This window comes from Glycine soja, chromosome 16, assembly GCF_004193775.1.
Source record: "Glycine soja cultivar W05 chromosome 16, ASM419377v2, whole genome shotgun sequence".
NCBI lineage: Eukaryota > Viridiplantae > Streptophyta > Magnoliopsida > Fabales > Fabaceae > Glycine > Glycine soja.
The window spans coordinates 5,919,602-5,937,679 of NC_041017.1; the positions used below are offsets into that span (position 1 = coordinate 5,919,602).

The window sequence follows — 18,078 nt, forward strand, 5'->3', positions numbered from 1 at the left end:
GACTAAACAAGCTTGGCATATCTTTGGCCGACGTTATAAAAAAATTTCATGACTGATGTTACTGAGAAAATAATCCTAACCAATAAAATCTAAAAAAGTCTGAACTGATATCGACAAAAAATAACTTTAATTAACAATATACAAAAAAAAAAGTTTGATAAAAAAAATCTCAGTTAACGTCAGTAAAAAATAACTTATGTCAATATTGGTCATAAAAACTTTGGTTATATATTGAGAGTATCTCTGAAAAAAGAATTTCAAATTCGATATTTTTTTAGAAAATTTGAAATCTAACTATTTTAATAAATCAAAATGATTTATAAAAATATCAAAAATTAAATCTCATTTCAAATACTCTTTCCAAACAAACTATTAAATTTCCTTTAAAAAAATGAATTCTCCTATTGAAATTGCTACATCCAAACACACTATACATGTAACATATTTTGACGGGAGCCTAGCTTGTGAAAAAAAAAAATATGTTGAATGGGAGTACATTAACTAGTTAACTTTTTAGAATATTCAATTTATTAAAAATTGACAACATATCAGGTGCTTTAATTTCGAAATTCTAAATTACATTTATAGCAATTTAATGATAATTATTACGATTTGATGTTGAAAAATCATTAAAAAAGAAATTGTGCATATTTCGTTAACTTGAGCAGAAACAAATATTCTGTAATATTTTTAATTATATATTATTAATTTTCCTTTTGATTACGAAAACTAATTAAATAAACCAAAGTTAGAAAGATAAAAATTATTATTAAAATCAATAGGATATATTAATATAAAATATTTTTTTATTTTTAACTATTTAAATATCACTTTTATGATCAACAAAGGTTGATTTAGTTAATAAACAAAAAAGTTATATCCCAAAAGGGACGCGGGTTCGCTTCATGTTAGCGATGTAAATACTTGTAAATATTTTATTGGTGGATAATAAGTAAATATTAATTAACTGATTAGATTTAACAGATCCTTAATCAAAGAAATTGACGGAAATTAAGGACAAATTAAAATTATTATATCCAAATTTGTATTTATAATTAAAAGTAATTAATGTAATTAATAGAATCATTAAAATGATAATTAATTAATAAAATTTACGAAAATACATCTAATCTTAAATTTAAATAATATATATGACATGTAACCCCAAGCAAATATTACGAATCACCATAGTATGATATGTGTTATTCCAAGTACCAATGTTATGATATTTGTTATCCGAAGGATTATATCATGACACGTGGACTTTAAAGCTGTGAAAGAATTCACAGATTTTATATATTAGGATTAGTCTAGATATACAATGAGAGGTAGAGGATTTTGTTAACTTACATTTTTTTTTTGCTATTTTATAATTTGTTTCCCTAATTTCTTAAATATATTATTTTGATTTTTTTATATTTTAATTGTAACATTTGATTTTTCTTATTTTATAAATTGATGATTTTGATCCTTCTAATAAATTATTAATAAATAATAAGATAATTATAATTCTTCACAAGATTGTGTTCTTTTTTTTTTTCTTCCTAAAAACACTTCTCCCACCTTCATTATTGCACCCAATTCCATCGACAGTAATATCATATTAAGGTTAATAGTTTTTTATTAAAAAAATTAATGATTAATAACTTTTACTTAATTTATAATTAATTTAATATATCTAATAATAATAATTATTAGTTAATAATCTATCAAAATACCAAACAGGTCAATTTATAAAATTAGAAAGATAATTAAAAATTAAAAGAACTAAAATCATAAATTTAAAAAATTAGTACAAGGGCATTAACAAAGTTATAACTAGATGTTGTATTTCTTAAAATACACAATGTTTTAGCTTATTAATGCAGGCATATTAAAAAATAATTATATGTATATTAACAAATACTATAAGAATATCTTAAAAAGCATCAATACTAATATACCTTACTAATGTATTCATAATAAAAAAATAAAAATAATTACGCTAGCAAATTTCATATATATATATATATATATATATATATATATATATAGTAAATTAAACTATCTATCTATTATCATTATTTATCTTATATCATACCATATATTTTTTATCATATTTATTATTTATTACATCAGTACACATGTCACGCTCCCATAAAAAGATATCTCATTTTTCTTTTCAAAACATAAAAATACGATAAAAAGGGAAATAATTTCCATTGATTTTCAAAATATCAATCATCAGCAATAATTTATTTTCCTATGTAAACAAAATGTTTTCTTTTTTGCGGTTTGCGATATGTAATCGTAACGTCCTCAATAATGTATCAATATAATAATAATCTTGATATAAAATAAATATTAATATATAAGCTAATTTTCAGGAAAGCAATAAAAATTAAAAGATTCCAATTTTGTTCACAATAATTTTAAATGTCTCAAGACCCTTGATGATAATCAAATGAAAAAAAATAATTGAGGAAACAAGACCGATCAGATATTAGTTAAGAAATTAAAAACAAAAATCATGAAAAATTTGATTATTTAAAAATATATTTTGTCCTATTGATATAATGAGATCAATACAAAAAAGAATAAATTACACTCATTGTGATTTTTTCAAATTGTATCCAATATTCTTCCCTAACATCAATTCAAATATATGTGAGAAGATAAAATTGTCCTAACATCTTTATTATATTTGCATCATTTTTTTTTTCATATCCCAAAGGAATATAATATGTGATGAGACGAAATTGTCTTAACATCTTTCTTAAATACTCAACAACAAGTTAACAATTGATCATGTGGATGGACATTTCTTAAGATAATAATAATTTTTTTCCTTAACATTTGACTCTTACTTCACTTGTTGTTAATACTTGAAGAAAATGTAACCCTTAATTGATACATTATAACCTAGCCATCAAAAATAATTTTTTAAAGAAAAGAGTTAAAAACACAAATGCACCAACCAAATAACTATATTCAATCAATAGGCATTACTAGAACACGTTCAACAAAAATGCAACAAAGAAAGGGTGTTAACACATGTATATCAATAACATGGATTTACATCCAACAAGTTGGATTCATATCCAATTAGAGAAAAAAGAAAAAAAAGAAGAAAAGTGCTAAAATATGTTCAAGTTAAGAATGATCATATTTTTTATGGAATAAGGAAAAAAAATAATATTTTAAATATAAATTTTTATTAAAAGTCATGTGATCAACGTGTATATGATTTATGTTAAATTATTTAATATTGTTTATAGTGCGACAACATATGAGTATCTAATGCAAACTAAACAATTAATGAATCTTTTGTATGGTGTAAAAAAAAAAAAAAGAAATACAAGGTGTAATTTGGAAGGAAAAAAAACAGAACTATGAGTGTAATTTATTATATAAAAATTAAACGTCATTAACTATTTGTTAGTGAGTATCCTCTAATAGTCGAGGTGTTAAAGCAGTTATTGGCATGGGACCATAACTGAAATGGTAGTCAAGGTATAATTTTTATATAATAAATTACACTCATAGTTCTGTTTTTTTTCCTTCCAAATTACACCTTGTATTTCTTTTTTTTTTTTTTACACCATACAAAAGATTCATTAATTGTTTAGTTTGCATTAGATACTCATATGTTGTCGCAATATAAACAATATTAAATAATTTAAAACCTGAGATAATAGATTTGTTGTTCTCTTTTCAAAACCTGCATGTTTTGCTCCTTCCAAGATTCAAATAAATTTGTAGAAGCACATACTCGTGGTAATACTATTAATGGAAAAGGGCATTGCAGTTTGGTCAGTGAAATTTGTAGAAGCACAGACTTGTGGTTCTAGACAACTTGGTATAACAATGGCTCAGCTCAAGCATTCCAATCAGAACCAACGCAAAGATAAAATAACTAAAGTAAAAGTTTTAGACACATGAACAAAAATATATTTCCTTTCACTACAAAAAGAAAACTACATTTTATGGCGTTGAAAAAGTTGTGTTTGACAGCTAAAACTGTTACAAATTACATTTTCAACCATTAACCATTAGGAATAGGAATACGGATGGAAATAGATTTGGTTGAATTTTTAAAAGTATTTTTTATTAAAAATATTTTCTGAAACATTTTGAGTGTTTTTAGTTAAAATCTCGTTTTGAGTGTTTTAAACAGTGTTTTTTAATTTTAATTTTTTAAAAAATTTCTCTATAACTAATATTTATTCATTAATTATCTTTATTTTTTATAACCAATATTATATATTTTACTATACATTATATCACCTATTAATTATTTTACTCAAATACTACATTTTTCTTACAAAAGCTCAAAAATGATACATAATCCACAACAAATTCATTCTTAACATTTAACTTAATTAACGAACAATTAAACAAAAGAAATCAAATTTAACAATTAAACAAGTTTTCTTAATTCTTAATCAATTAAAAAGAAAGACAAGACAAAAGAGTTTTCTCAACCAAAAATGTTATCTTATCAAATTAAACAATTAAATGTAAGAAATCTTGATTTAAATATAACATAATTCACCAATCAAACTCTTAATGAACAAATTGCATATTAGTCAAGGTAAAGAATTTATTTACAATGAATTAATCAAGTTACAGTGAATCACATAGAAAATCTACCTCCTTGTGCAGAAAAAAAGAAGAAAAACAGCAAAATCAGCGTCGACGTCCACCATAACACTCAAAATAAGATATTATAAGTAACCACATCTCATCACATAGCCTTCTGCAGAAGCACCAGTTTTCGGATGACTACAATTACCTCACTGCACCAGTTACAAATAATAAAACACATAATTATCACTAAAGACGTTAATAATAAAACACTTCACTATCTTAAAACTTCATACTCTATTATCAAAATATGATTTACAGAGAAAAGAAGAGTATATAATAAACTCAAGGATACCTCATGATTTGCAACTCTTAATTAATAAGCCTGTAGAAAGAAATAGAGTACACTACTTGTAATAAATAACTGTTAGAGGAAAAAATAAGTAGAAAGAAATAGAGTACATTGCTGAAAGGTACCCTGTATATATAGATTAATTAGATATATTTATTTATTTCATTTTCTTCAAAATCATATCTTAACAAACTTTCGTGAACTGGTTTGAATAAGAGATAATTAAGATAATAGCTACATAGTACAACTTTAATATCTCTAATATAGGTTCTTAAATTTAAAACAAAAGAACTGTTCCAAAAGACACATTAGAAAATGACTAGCACAATGAAGCAAAGTTTGAAGTATCTCTTGATATCACACATTTTTTCATCGATATTTGACTTGATAAAAATTAGATATTTTTGTAGGAAACAAAATTAATTTGTGCTTGAGACTTACCTTGTTTGAGCTACTGAAATTGGAACTCTAGACCACTTTGAGATAGATGGGAAGAATTAACTTGCACTGACCTGACAAACCTTAAAGAATAATATCCTCTTGGAGTTCAAGGGTGATTGCAAGCTATGGGATTAAAGCTTCCGCAAATGACATCAAGAATATAATATAATCATTAAAATTACTAATATATATATATATATATATATATATATATATATATAAGCAAAATATATACCTGATCTAGTTTCATCTTTCTAAACCCAAAGATGTGAGTTGTGTATGAAAAAACAAGGAAAAGCCAAACAAAATATTACGAGAACATAATAACAGCAGACTATGACTATTGCTTACCACAGAGCACCTCAAAATAGGGAAATTTTATAAACCTAGTCACCTAGATCAATTACTATATTTTCATTCATATTATCGGGTATTGACAGATGGTATTGTAGTCAGAAAACAAGAATGAATTATTTCACATGTAGAAAGAAAAATTTAAGCTAGGTATTACTATAGAAAGGAAAATCCAATAGTTCAAGGCACAGGCTTTGACAAATTTCTCCTGAATGATAATGGGATAGAAATGATACAACGATAAGCAAGAGCTTTGGAAATAAAAAAAAAAAGAAGGAAAAACAAGAAATAACAGGAAGAAGCAACAACTTAAAAGGAAAGAGAATGATTATATTAGATGAAACTAAAATTCATTGAACACAATAATATTGCACCATCAGCACACCAGAAGCTTCCATACAATAAACATTGGTGGAGCAACGACTGAACCATGAAACTATAAAATAATAATAAGAGAAAATGGTTATTACTTAGCAATAGATCATGATCTTCCATACTAATAATCTTCCATTGGATACAGATCATGATCAGTTTATGATTTACATTACTTTTAATGATTTAATAACTACCTTTTTCCTTTAGCCTCTCTTATTATAGCTATCTAGCAGCAGTGGTGCACAAATTCTGTTTACAGAATTTATTATCCAACCACAGTTGATTATCTAGACGATAAATTGAGATTTTGTGTTTGCGTATTCTAATGTATCTAGATTCAATTGACTTGACAGTAAAGTTGAATGCAAGATACAACTAAGAATGGTGTTACTATAGTGAAATTTGAAACCAAGTTAAATGTCAAGCATTAAACCATTGAAAGTGCAACTCTCACCTGACAATGGGAACAATATTATACGTCAAGATTTCTGTCCTGAAATTTAAAATTAAATATTTTTAGGCCGAAGGAAATGGTTATGGTGTTAAAAGGAATCAATTCTTAACCATTTTCCTATCTAAATTTCTAAATTTTACTCATAATCTTAAATGAACATAACCTATGATTTCATGTAATACAAGTGAGCAACTGCAAATTTCAAATCAAGGTTATTGAGTATTTCAAAGAATAAAGGATACTATAAGTTCACAATTCAGAAGAAATATATAAAACTAAGAAGCTCAAACGATCAGAATAAGAATTTCACACCGTAAATGGACATCATTTGGTCTTCCCATTAAGTTAGTTTGACAAAGAGGCGTGACAACCGGAGTAGCTGAACATGCATATGTTCCAACAAACTCAATTTGCAATAGCTTTCCATCACTCATATTGTTGTATTTCTTGATGGCTGCTAAAGCATTAGAGTGCCTCACGAACACAACTTCTGTTGTTCCCTTTGATCTCCCAATCTGGTAAATAATGAATGGTAACTTTTAAATTCACCCTCCTCCGAGAACAGCAGTTGTGAAAGTCTGACACAAATTTTCAATTCCTTGCATTATTTGACTCACCAAAAGAATGACAAGGTTGTCATAAAAAATGACATAAAATTTAACATTATCAAAGATATAGAAACTAATTGAATACGTAGCAAACAGTACCAAGTAGTGAAATTTTCTGCACCTCTCCACAGAGACAAACTTTCAGAATACAGAGATTCAAGCGTGCTACACAGTTGAAGTTAGGATATGACATGAATAAGAACAGAAGTTGAAAAAAAATGACAAGGTAAACATAAATACTACTAAGAATCAAAATGATAAAAATTATAGGTTAAAAGGTGTTTCAGGCCCTTTAATTTTCAGTCCAAATTGATCTTAGTTCCAATACTTTAAAGACAATGACTTTGATTCTTATATTTTTTTATAATATGTGAATTTCTTCTCTCTTCATGAAACATAGATATTGGGGCGAGAGACAAAATTAATTATGATTGGAAAACTGAAGCACCTCAAACTATATTGTATCACCACTACGAGGCATACAAAGAAAAAGGGATCATAACACATTTAAAAAAACAATAAAAAAGTAGAGAAAAAATAAAGCAAAACAGATTTTCTACTGTAGATGATGATGATACCTTGATATCATCGTCGGCAACTCCATGATCCAAGTTAAATAAATAGAGTTTAGTGCCACTTTCAATCTTAGCCGCACCTAACTCCTCCAAAACCATTTTCGGAAATGCAATCATGCTATGTTGCCTTACCTGCCAACCAATCAGAACTCTCTTTTCTTAGTCACAGTAAAAATAATAACAAGGAAAAAAGGGAACGAATGAAACCCTAACTCACATGTGGAATGGGGTACAGTGTAATTCTAGCCGAGTTGCAAACAACTGTGAAAAACAGGAAAGTTTTAATAAGATACCAAGAGTCAGGAATTAAAATATTTGCAGAGGTTTGTAGTAACCGCTAGTAATAAACCGTCACATGTATTATGGAGACGGAAACGTGGGTATTAATTAACCTGTGATATTTGCACTTGATTCGCAGAATAATAAGATTTGTGGAACAATAAGGATAAAAAATTTAAAATTTAAAACAAACGTTCGTAAACTTCATTACCTACCCGTTAGTAAATATCCTCAAATAGTTCAAGTATCAAGTGGTTATTAATCGTTAACTTCAACAAAAAAAAAAGTGATTATTAATTGGAACCACAACTGATGTATTAACGCATCCCATGAAAGTACCATGTAAAAAGTCTACTTGAACAAAAGGGCAGAATATCGTATTTTATTGAGGTTGTCACAAATGTAGAAAACAAAATTAAATTATAACAAAACAACAGCCTTGGCATATAAATACATCTCAAGTGCAATGCCTACCAAAAATTAAAACAAACATCCCAAGTTCATTTTAATATTATCCATATTCATAGTAACGATATATTAATTTGGAGAGTGTGAATTGAATGAGGTGGTCCAAACAATGATTCAGTTATCCAAACTAGTTGTTGCCGTACCAAGATTGTTTTTGAAGATAATCAATTACTTTCTTGTCAACTTGGAATGCTTTAGTAAGAACCTCTGAAGAAATTGGAGGATTGGCTTTAAACAAAACATTTGCAATAGTGATAGTTCCTGGATTTTGACTGCTAAGAGCAGCAATGGCAACTGCATTGCCATATCCCACATTCCGTTGGAAATGAATGAGACCAATTGGGAACACAAACACATCACCCTTGTTCAGCACTTTGGTGAAGAGGCGATTTCCATCTTGATTGGAAGTAACAAATCCAACATAGAGAGTACCCTCAGTGACTATAAGGATTTCAGTGCCTCGAGGGTGAGTGTGGGGAGGGTTTAAACCCTTTGGTGCAAAATCTACGCGAGCCAAAGATATGCCAAGCGTGTTTAATGCTGGTAGCTGATCAACAAACACTTGAGTCACTTGTGCACCATTTGGGTTGGAGGTATTCCCAGGTTCCACATGTCTGAAGAAATCTTCTGCTTTCACAAGCTTAGGGTCTTTACAGAATTTTCCATTCACAAACACTAGAAAAAAACAAGATAGAAAGTTTTTAATTAAAAGATTAGACTTGATCTAAGTTAGAAACAAACTCAATTAGTGTCAAGCTAGACTAGTGAAAAATTAATGTTTATATTCTTACCACCATCTTTGGTGCCATTGACTGTCACACAAAAATCTTGGAGAGGACTGGGGTCATAGGCCGAGGCAACTGAGAATGCCAAAGCTAAGACGGCAACAAGGAAGTACATCACTTTCATTTTGCTTTCAACGCTACTCTTTAATGATTACGATCAAGTATGTAATTACTTGATTTTATATATGTTGTGAGAATTGAATTTTGTTGCATGTTAAGATTGCTATATATAGGGATGAACCATTGAACTGGTTTGCAGTTTAACTTTATTATAATTAATTCTTTATTTCGCGGTGAACCATTCCTTAACTTCTTCATGCGTGCTTGATCAGAGTGTAGAATGCTTCAGTGTTATCTTGTCAACCATGACCGTGTTTGTACCTAGTCTATAATATTACTTTATAATGGGAAAATCCATTATCTAAGTCATATATCAATTTAGACTTTGTCTCAATTCTTAGATCTGATAAGAATTGTTTAAATATTTAAAGGATTGCCTCAAGTCGTCAAAAGTAGTTGGTTTATATATATTTACAAGAAAGAAAAGAGAGACCATTTCGGATTTTTCCTGTCAACAATTAATTAAAGATTAAAGATCACTCTGAATGCAATTCGAAATTGTGCATATGTTTTCGAATAGAACGATGTATACTTTAGCAGGATTTTTCCTGCTAAAGTATGAATAGAACGATGTGAAAAGATATATAAATATTGGAATTTATTAATGATGAATCGATAAAACATCGCATTGACTGCGATTGCTTTAGGGAAAATCATTAAAAAATCGCATTTTAGGGATCTAAGTTGTGAGATAAATTTATAAACATTGGATATCCTAATCCTATTGTTCAGGGAATTTTATTCTTAACAATACTATTCTCAAAAACATGTACTTATTGATATTTTCCTTTTAAAATTCTTGGCTTGTTAGAATTTATCATAATTAGACAAATAATGTTTTATTTTATCCTTGATCAATTGTTATTGCCAACTTAAAAATTAAACGTTTCTACTCGGGATCTATTCTAATTTATTCCAATTGCGTGATGTCTTGTAACTTTCAAGTTTGACCACGTCTCTGTTGCGGGGCTTTACCTTATTTGTTGACGTAGATGATCTATTTATATATGTATATAAGAATTTGGTAAGATACACTCATTTAATTTGTTTTTTTAATTAAAGTACATAAACAATTCATACCTAAAAATTATATATTTTCATATCTTTAATAATATATTTTAGTTAGTTTTTAATTTTTTTATTAACTGAAAAATTAATTTAACTGTTCGGTACACAATTTTTTTAATAACTTTTAACTATTTTGAAATGTTATTTAAATGTTATGTTTAACAAAACTAACTGCAAAATTAATAGTTAAAAAATTTTAAGTTAACTTATTAAATAATAAATATTTGATAAAACTAACTAAAAAAATGTAAAATGATATACTTAAAAAAATATTTATCAAATAATCAAATAAATTATAAGTTTTTCTCTCAGGACAAGAAGTTAGAAACTAATTAGAATATTTTCTCAAACACACTCTTAATGACTTTTTAGTTGAATATACAATATTAATTTAAAAAATGTGACTTATATATAAAATTGTAAGAAAAATATATTATTGGGAACAATACCATCACCATTAAATATATTATTGGGAAAAATACCATCACCATTATTTGATATGTTTCAGAATACAAAATTTATTAAAATCAAGTTCAAATTGGAATTTACAAAATTTGAGCAATTACAATTTAGACACAGATAAAAATAGGATTTAATTATATCGTAATGACTATATGTAGGGAATTTTTACATTGTTATTTAATTATATATTATCATGCTGTATTGAAATATTGTTAACTTATATAAATTATAATGATTATTTTAATTTTTCTAGGTCAATATAATTACTTTAATTAAAACTTTACTCGATCAAGGTAATTTCTAAAGTAAAATATTATATTTTATACTGACTTTACATGAAAATTAAACTAAAAATTATAATGTAAAATTAATATTAAAAATTTGTTATGATGTGATAAAATTTCTAAATCTAGTTTAAACTGAAATTACGTAAATTCAAGTTAATTAAAATAAAAAATTAAAATTCAATTCTTATAAATTGGGACTATTGTTACACTTACAAGATTTGGATACGCAGTTTGAAGCCTTGACTGAGTCTTTTCCAGCCATTGCAAGTAAAAGTACAGGCTATTTCAATGCCTTCTCATGCAGCACAAAATATGAGCACGCAAGATCGTTGAGATCGAAAGTGATGGTCGATGGAATAATAAACTTGTCGATATATGCAAATGTTTAATGAGTTGTCCAAGTTCATATAGTTGTCATTTAAGCTTTGTTCTGTCCTCCAAATATTCTATAGCTCGAACTCTTTTAAAGCTACTTCACTTCTCTTTGCTCTTCTCTCAAATTAATTGATAGCTCTTTTTTATATCTTAAAACTAAATTTGTATTTTTCATTTTTTTAAAATCAATTTATATTATACTTTTAAAGATGAATTTAATTATTTATTCTATAATCTAGTATATTTTTTCAATAAAAATAAAAAATAATACCAAAAAATTTACAAATACTCACACATCTTATTCAATCCATGAAGTTAAAATCTATTATTTTACTATATTAGCACCCATTAGGTATAATGACGGATAAAATTTAGGTAGAGTAATAAATTGAAGTTCTCATTTCTATACCTGTATTTTTTAAAACTATCCCTCAATGACCTATACCTATATAAACAATAACTTCACTACTTATCCCTATATCTTATGGAATATGGATACCTAATTATTTTTATATTATTTATAAACATATGATAAACAAAATATTTAAATAAATTTAATTAATCTCACTTAATAAATAAATTATAAACATATGGGCACCCAATACTTTCTAAAAACAAAATAATTTAAGTAAATTCAAAATTAACAAGGAAAGCTTATGAAATAATTATGCTAAAAACTTGTACGCCTAAAGCTTGAACACTCAAATCAATACATTATAGATATATAAAATATGTAATGTAATGTAATTCATGTAATATCATTTTTTTCTTTAAATTAATTTAATATATTAATACCATTTAAGTATATGGATAATATATTCATTTCCATAACTTTTATCAGTAAATACTTATCATTACGAGAAAATTAAAATTAGTGATAAAATAATTTGTATATATGTTATAAAAAAATTCACCAATGAAATTTTTGTGACTCCAGTGCTCGTGATAAAAAATAAATTTTCGTTAAATTAAATTTGTGTAATGCATACTTATACTTGAACTTTTTACTAACTTATTCTTTTATTTTTATTTGTTGGCATTTTTGTATTGAATTCAATTAGAATGTACTAACCCTAATTCTATGTTATTATTTAATTAACTTGTATGATACCTGTTGATTTTTATAATATTTACTTCAAAAATCAAATTTAAGATCATTTAAAAAAAAGTTGGTGATCAAGATAATTTTTAATTGATTGATAATGTATTGAAAATATTTTTTTTATTAATATCCATTAAAAAAATTCGGTACAGTTCAATTTTATTTTATTTAATATGATACAGTGGCATGTCTAGTTTTGGCAATTATTGACAAAAGTTTAACTCTAGAGACAGTCTACGCTAAGATATAATATATAAATAAAAAATAACTCCCTTCTTAATTAATTAAGAACTAATTTTTAAGATTAAGTCAATTTTACACTCACGTTTTAAGAGCAATGTTAATTAATAAGATTGAAATAATCTCTTTACTTTTTTTTATCCCTTACCCTCACTTCAATTAAAAAGTGACATGATTAAAAAGTTATTCTCTTTCTTCTTGCTAGTATTCATTTTCTTACACGTCGTTTTCTTTATGATATGTAAAAGGGAACGTGAAAGATAGACATATAAAGTACGTTTATTACACTTATTTTAAACAAAAAAAATACTTATTTTAATCTTAAACAAACGGACCCTAATTGTTCTCATCATATTACCGTTTTTTTTTTAAAAAAATAATAACTAAATTAACAAGAGCATGCATGCATATACTGTGTAAAATCCTTTATCCCAACAAGAGAAAGGTAAAGGCCCTTTTACTAAACAGAAAAACAACGTATCAACCAAACCAACAAGATCCAAACAAAATAAACATATACCCCATACATTTTATTTTGTATAATAGTAATTATTTGGAGGTAAGTTGCGTAGGGTACATGATTAAAAAAACAAAGCCATCTTAGTTGTAATTGTCCCAAGATTTATATTAGTTTTGATTCTGAAGCTCATCAATCACTTTCTTATCCACTTGAAAAGATTTGGTGAGAATGTCGGTTGAAATACGTGGATTAGACCTAAACACAGCATTTGCAACAGTGACAGTTCCTGGATTTTGGCTGCTAAAAGCAGAAATGGAAACAGCACGGCCCCTCCCGGGATTATATTGGAACTGAATGAGACCCATAGGGGACACAAACACATCACCCTTCTTCAACATTTTGCTGAAGAGACGATTTCCATCTTGATTGGAAGTCGCAAATCCAACAAGAAGAATTCCCTCAAGGACTATAATGATTTCAGTGGCTCGAGGGTGAATGTGTGGAGGGTTTAAACCCATTGATTCATAATCTATGCGAGCCAAAGATAAACCAAGTGTGTTTAGCCCTGGTAGTTGATCAACAAACACAGGAGTCACTGCTGACCCCAATTGATTCGAAGGATTCCCAGGCTCCACTTCTTTGTAGAAATCTTCGGCTTTCACATCTTTAGGCTCTTTGCAGAATTTTCCATTCACATATACTACAATTTAACAAGACAGAGTTTTCAATTAATTAAAATTCTTGACGATATATATACATATAATTTAATATCAATAATATTTAAAATAAGTGATAACAGCTTGTGTTTCTCAATAAATGTTTTAAAATTCAAATTTTAATTAATCCTTATATATTGAATAAGTTATGTTAGTATAAGAATACTCACCTCTTGAAATCCTTGATAAAAATTAATTATTATTTTTGATAATAATAACTTCATATCAGTCTTATGATTAATAAATATAAATCCCTAATATTTAACCAGCTTAATGTTTACGTAGCACGAATTGTGAGAATTGTTTGTACTTACCACCATCGCGTTCTTTGGTTGCCACACAAAAATCTTGCAGAGGACTAGGGTCATGGGCAGAGACAAGAGAGGATGCCAAAGCCAAGATAGCAACAAGGAAGTACACAACTTTCATTTTTTTTTCCCCTCTTATTGTGAGAATTGAATTTTGATTCATTCCGAGCCTGGTATTTATAAGGATGAAGCATTGAAGTTGCTTGCAGTTTTCTTTACCGTACTTAGTTAATTCTGTATTTGACTATGAACTCTATATATTCCTCCAAGAGTAAACTAAAGGGATGTGCTCCACGTGAAAAAGTAAAGGTTCGGAATTACATTGCCCACTTGCTTGAAATTCAACCTAATTCTTTATTTTATGGCATAAGGTATAAATATCTCTCATCCAGGATGGCATTCTTCTCTGTGGAATTATCATGGAGAACTAAACTTTTCTTCTTAGTATTTAATATAATATTTCACTAGTAGTAGATTTATAATTTATCCCAAAATAATAATTATTTTTTGTTTTTCAATATACCATCAATTATCTTTTTTTCACTCATATCTTTTATAATATTAGTTTTAGATAACAAAATCTATAAATAAATTAATTATGATGCATGATTAATTTTGTAAAATTATTACTATTTTTATTTATTTATTATTTCTTTCTTGATATGTATAAACTAACTTAAAATAACAGTTAGTTTGAGATGAAGAAAATAACATATTGAATACTTGAATTTAAGTTCACCCGCTAAACTTAAAATTATCCTATCAGTTGATCTGTGCGTTCCATAATAATTTATATACCCGATCCTTGTTAGTGTAATAGTAGTATATATTATTTAAAAAAGTCTCGGTTTAGACTTTGGGTCAAGATTTTTTATTTGATTTTTTTTTTACTAAGTTTTTAGATTCGATGATCATACTTCAAAGTATTTAGAATATTACAGTTTTTTTTTTCGTAACTCATCTTTTATTGGCTTCCCTGTTACTATTCCAAGTTTAAACATGGTCATCGAGACCATTTCTGATTGCTCCTATCAACAGCATTTCTTTGTGATAAAACGTACAAAACAAATCATTAATAATGATATTGCAAGGAAGCCGAAGCCATCATGTGAAGAATCTGTGTACTGATAATTTTGTATTATAGTTTTGAACATGGCAGCTACTTTCTGCTTTTCCTTTAATTTTTTATGTATTTATCGAAAACATTTTTACGCAAATATGGATACAACTTGAAGGTTAAGTATGATTGATATATATGATATCTAAACTTCAAAAAATATATATATGATATATAAGCTTTCATTATTCGATTATTTTATTTTATCTTTTAAGGCATAATAATCTTTTTATTTTAATTCAAAATTTGACAAAAATAATGTTTTTATGATTTAATGCTAATTTATTATTTAACATGTCATATTATATAATAAAAATATATTTAATTATCATTAATTGGATTCTGATTAAGTTAATAAAACGTGGGCTGATACTTTTACTGATACTGAATCATTTTAAAACAAATTGATAAAAGAAAAATAAAAAAAATATGATTAAAAATATTAAATATGTAAAATATTTTAATTATAGATTTTTATATATAAGATTATTATTTTTTCTTATCACACATTAAAATTAAAATTTAATGATTATGTATTATTAGCGTGGATCTCAACCCACCGCTAACATGACTATGCCTCCAACAATCAGAAAACTCCATGGTGAACTCGTATTGTAAAACCCTCACTATCACTTGAACCCAACAAATGAACCACAAATTGCCTCCCTGGGAGAGCTTGCTGCAAGTGAAGAGGATGGAAGGAGGTTAGGCAATTCTGAGAGAGAAGGTGGGGTGTTAAGGTTTCAAGGAAACAATAGGAATAAAAAGGATAAAATAGGAAAAACTAAAATAAAAAAGAATAAAAAAAATCCTAGTTTTTCATTTGCAAACTAAAATAACTAATGCTGAAAAATGGGTTTCCCCACAGTGAGAGAGAAGAAGTCTTGTCCCACCCAACCTAGAATCAGTAGTTATAAAATTAATAAATTTATAATCCATGATAACTAGTGATTTGATAATAATATAAAATTACTTTTTAATCTATTTCATATATTAGAAAGTAGATTAAACCAAAATTGAAATAAAATATAATTAAAATATATTAATTCATATTTTCATTTTTCTTATTTTTCTATGAAGTTACTTGTATAACCTATTTCATATATATTAAAGCATATTTGTGTGTGCTTCACAGAGAGGGAGGATAAGGTTAATTATTCTGAGAGTAATTCTTATTCTTATTAATATAAAATATATATGTTTGATATATTTTCATATAAATTTTAAAATTTAAGTATTATAAATAAATGTTTTTAAAATCAAATATGTTTGATCCAATTGAGACACTAGTTTAAAATTTAATAATAGTTTAACTGTGATCAAATTGGTAATAATAACAATATGTAAGCAATGTAATATCTAATTAATATATATATATATATATATATATATATATATATTAAAATCTAGTTTAAATAATATAAAAATAGATGTTCAATGTATTTTCATTAAAATATTAGACAATATGTAAATATAATGTGATCGTATATTAAAACAATTTCTAAAATAGGACTAGTCAATAATAATAATATGGATTAATTATATTCTTAGTATCTCAAATTAGTATTTTTTTAGTCTTTTCATTAAAAAAATTATATTTTAAGTCTCTTACATTCAAAAATTCAAAAATGGTTACTTTCACTCTCGGAGTTTGAGGGACAAAAAAATAAATTTTTATTTGGAGAACTAAAAAAAGTAGTTATCCTAATTTTGATAGACAGAAAACATAATTAAACTTAATAATAATAATAATAATAATGAGACTAAAAAAATATATTAATACTTTATAATACTAAAAACATAACAACATTTTATAGATTCTTAACCTTCAAAATACACACAAGAGTCTAAATCAAATATAGATAATACTTAGGTAAAAAAATTTAACATTACCTAATAATGTTCATTAAAAACAACTGCAAGTTTACATCTAGAATAAAAAAAATCAAAAAGACGTTTTATTAAGTATTTTTCAATGATATGTTGTAAACCAATTTTTTGTTGGTTTTGGGTCGTTATTTGATCAGATTTTAAGTTCTTTGAACAGTTTTTTTGAGGTTGATTTTATGGTTTATTTAGACCAAACGCTAAATTAGTTTACTAGTTTCCTGGTCCAATCGATCAGTTTGTTCCAATTTTTAAAACTATGATAAAAAAAATTTACATAATTGAATTTCTTGAACTCTTAAAATCTAGGGTCTCATATCAAATATTCTATTTTACCTAAATTTGCTCATTGGTCAATGTATAAAGGTAGCTTCTCTAATTTTTATCTATATTAATATATAGGTATCACTCCAGTAGCACTATTATTGACAGTAATATTCTCTCTCATAATATTTAATGGTATAATTGCATACTCAATATTATTAGAAGTTAAATAACTGATTTACACATTATTTAACGGTTATTCAATCATTAATATAATGTTAAATATTATAGTGTAGTATTTATAATATATATATATATATATACATATAATTATATATTAAAATTTAATTATTAAGTAAAAATTAACTTTTGTAAAAATTTAATATATATATATATATATATATATATATATATA

General features: G+C 26.3%; 2 protein-coding genes across 2 annotated transcripts; both read right to left on the reverse strand.

The window, feature by feature from the left end:
* Positions 1-8,359: 8,359 nt before the first annotated feature.
* Positions 8,360-9,439, reverse strand: LOC114390387 (germin-like protein subfamily 1 member 7). The gene is made up of 2 exons (XM_028351111.1): positions 9,264-9,439; positions 8,360-9,147 (listed from the first exon to the last, which is right to left on the reverse strand). Exons 1-2 carry the CDS (start codon positions 9,379-9,381, stop codon positions 8,600-8,602), a joined length of 666 nt encoding a protein of 221 aa, XP_028206912.1. The 5' UTR covers positions 9,382-9,439; the 3' UTR covers positions 8,360-8,599.
* A 3,888-nt stretch (positions 9,440-13,327) lies between these two features.
* Positions 13,328-14,530, reverse strand: LOC114390395 (germin-like protein subfamily 1 member 7). The gene is made up of 2 exons (XM_028351120.1): positions 14,402-14,530; positions 13,328-14,071 (listed from the first exon to the last, which is right to left on the reverse strand). The coding sequence occupies exons 1-2, from the start codon at positions 14,514-14,516 to the stop codon at positions 13,539-13,541; spliced, it is 648 nt and encodes a 215-aa protein (XP_028206921.1). The 5' UTR covers positions 14,517-14,530; the 3' UTR covers positions 13,328-13,538.
* Between the last annotated feature and the right edge of the window lie 3,548 nt (positions 14,531-18,078).

Bases quoted from the DNA above. Each gene is read 5' to 3' on its own strand.
- LOC114390387 (XM_028351111.1), bottom strand. From the start codon at position 9,381: ATGAAAGTGATGTACTTCCTTGTTGCCGTCTTAGCTTTGGCATTCTCA. The intron at 9,148-9,263 runs GTAAGAATATAA...GTTTTTTTCTAG, and splicing joins CAATGGCACCAAAGATGGTG to TGTTTGTGAATGGAAAATTC.
- LOC114390395 (XM_028351120.1), bottom strand. From the start codon at position 14,516: ATGAAAGTTGTGTACTTCCTTGTTGCTATCTTGGCTTTGGCATCCTCT. The intron at 14,072-14,401 runs GTAAGTACAAAC...GTTAAATTGTAG, and splicing joins AACCAAAGAACGCGATGGTG to TATATGTGAATGGAAAATTC.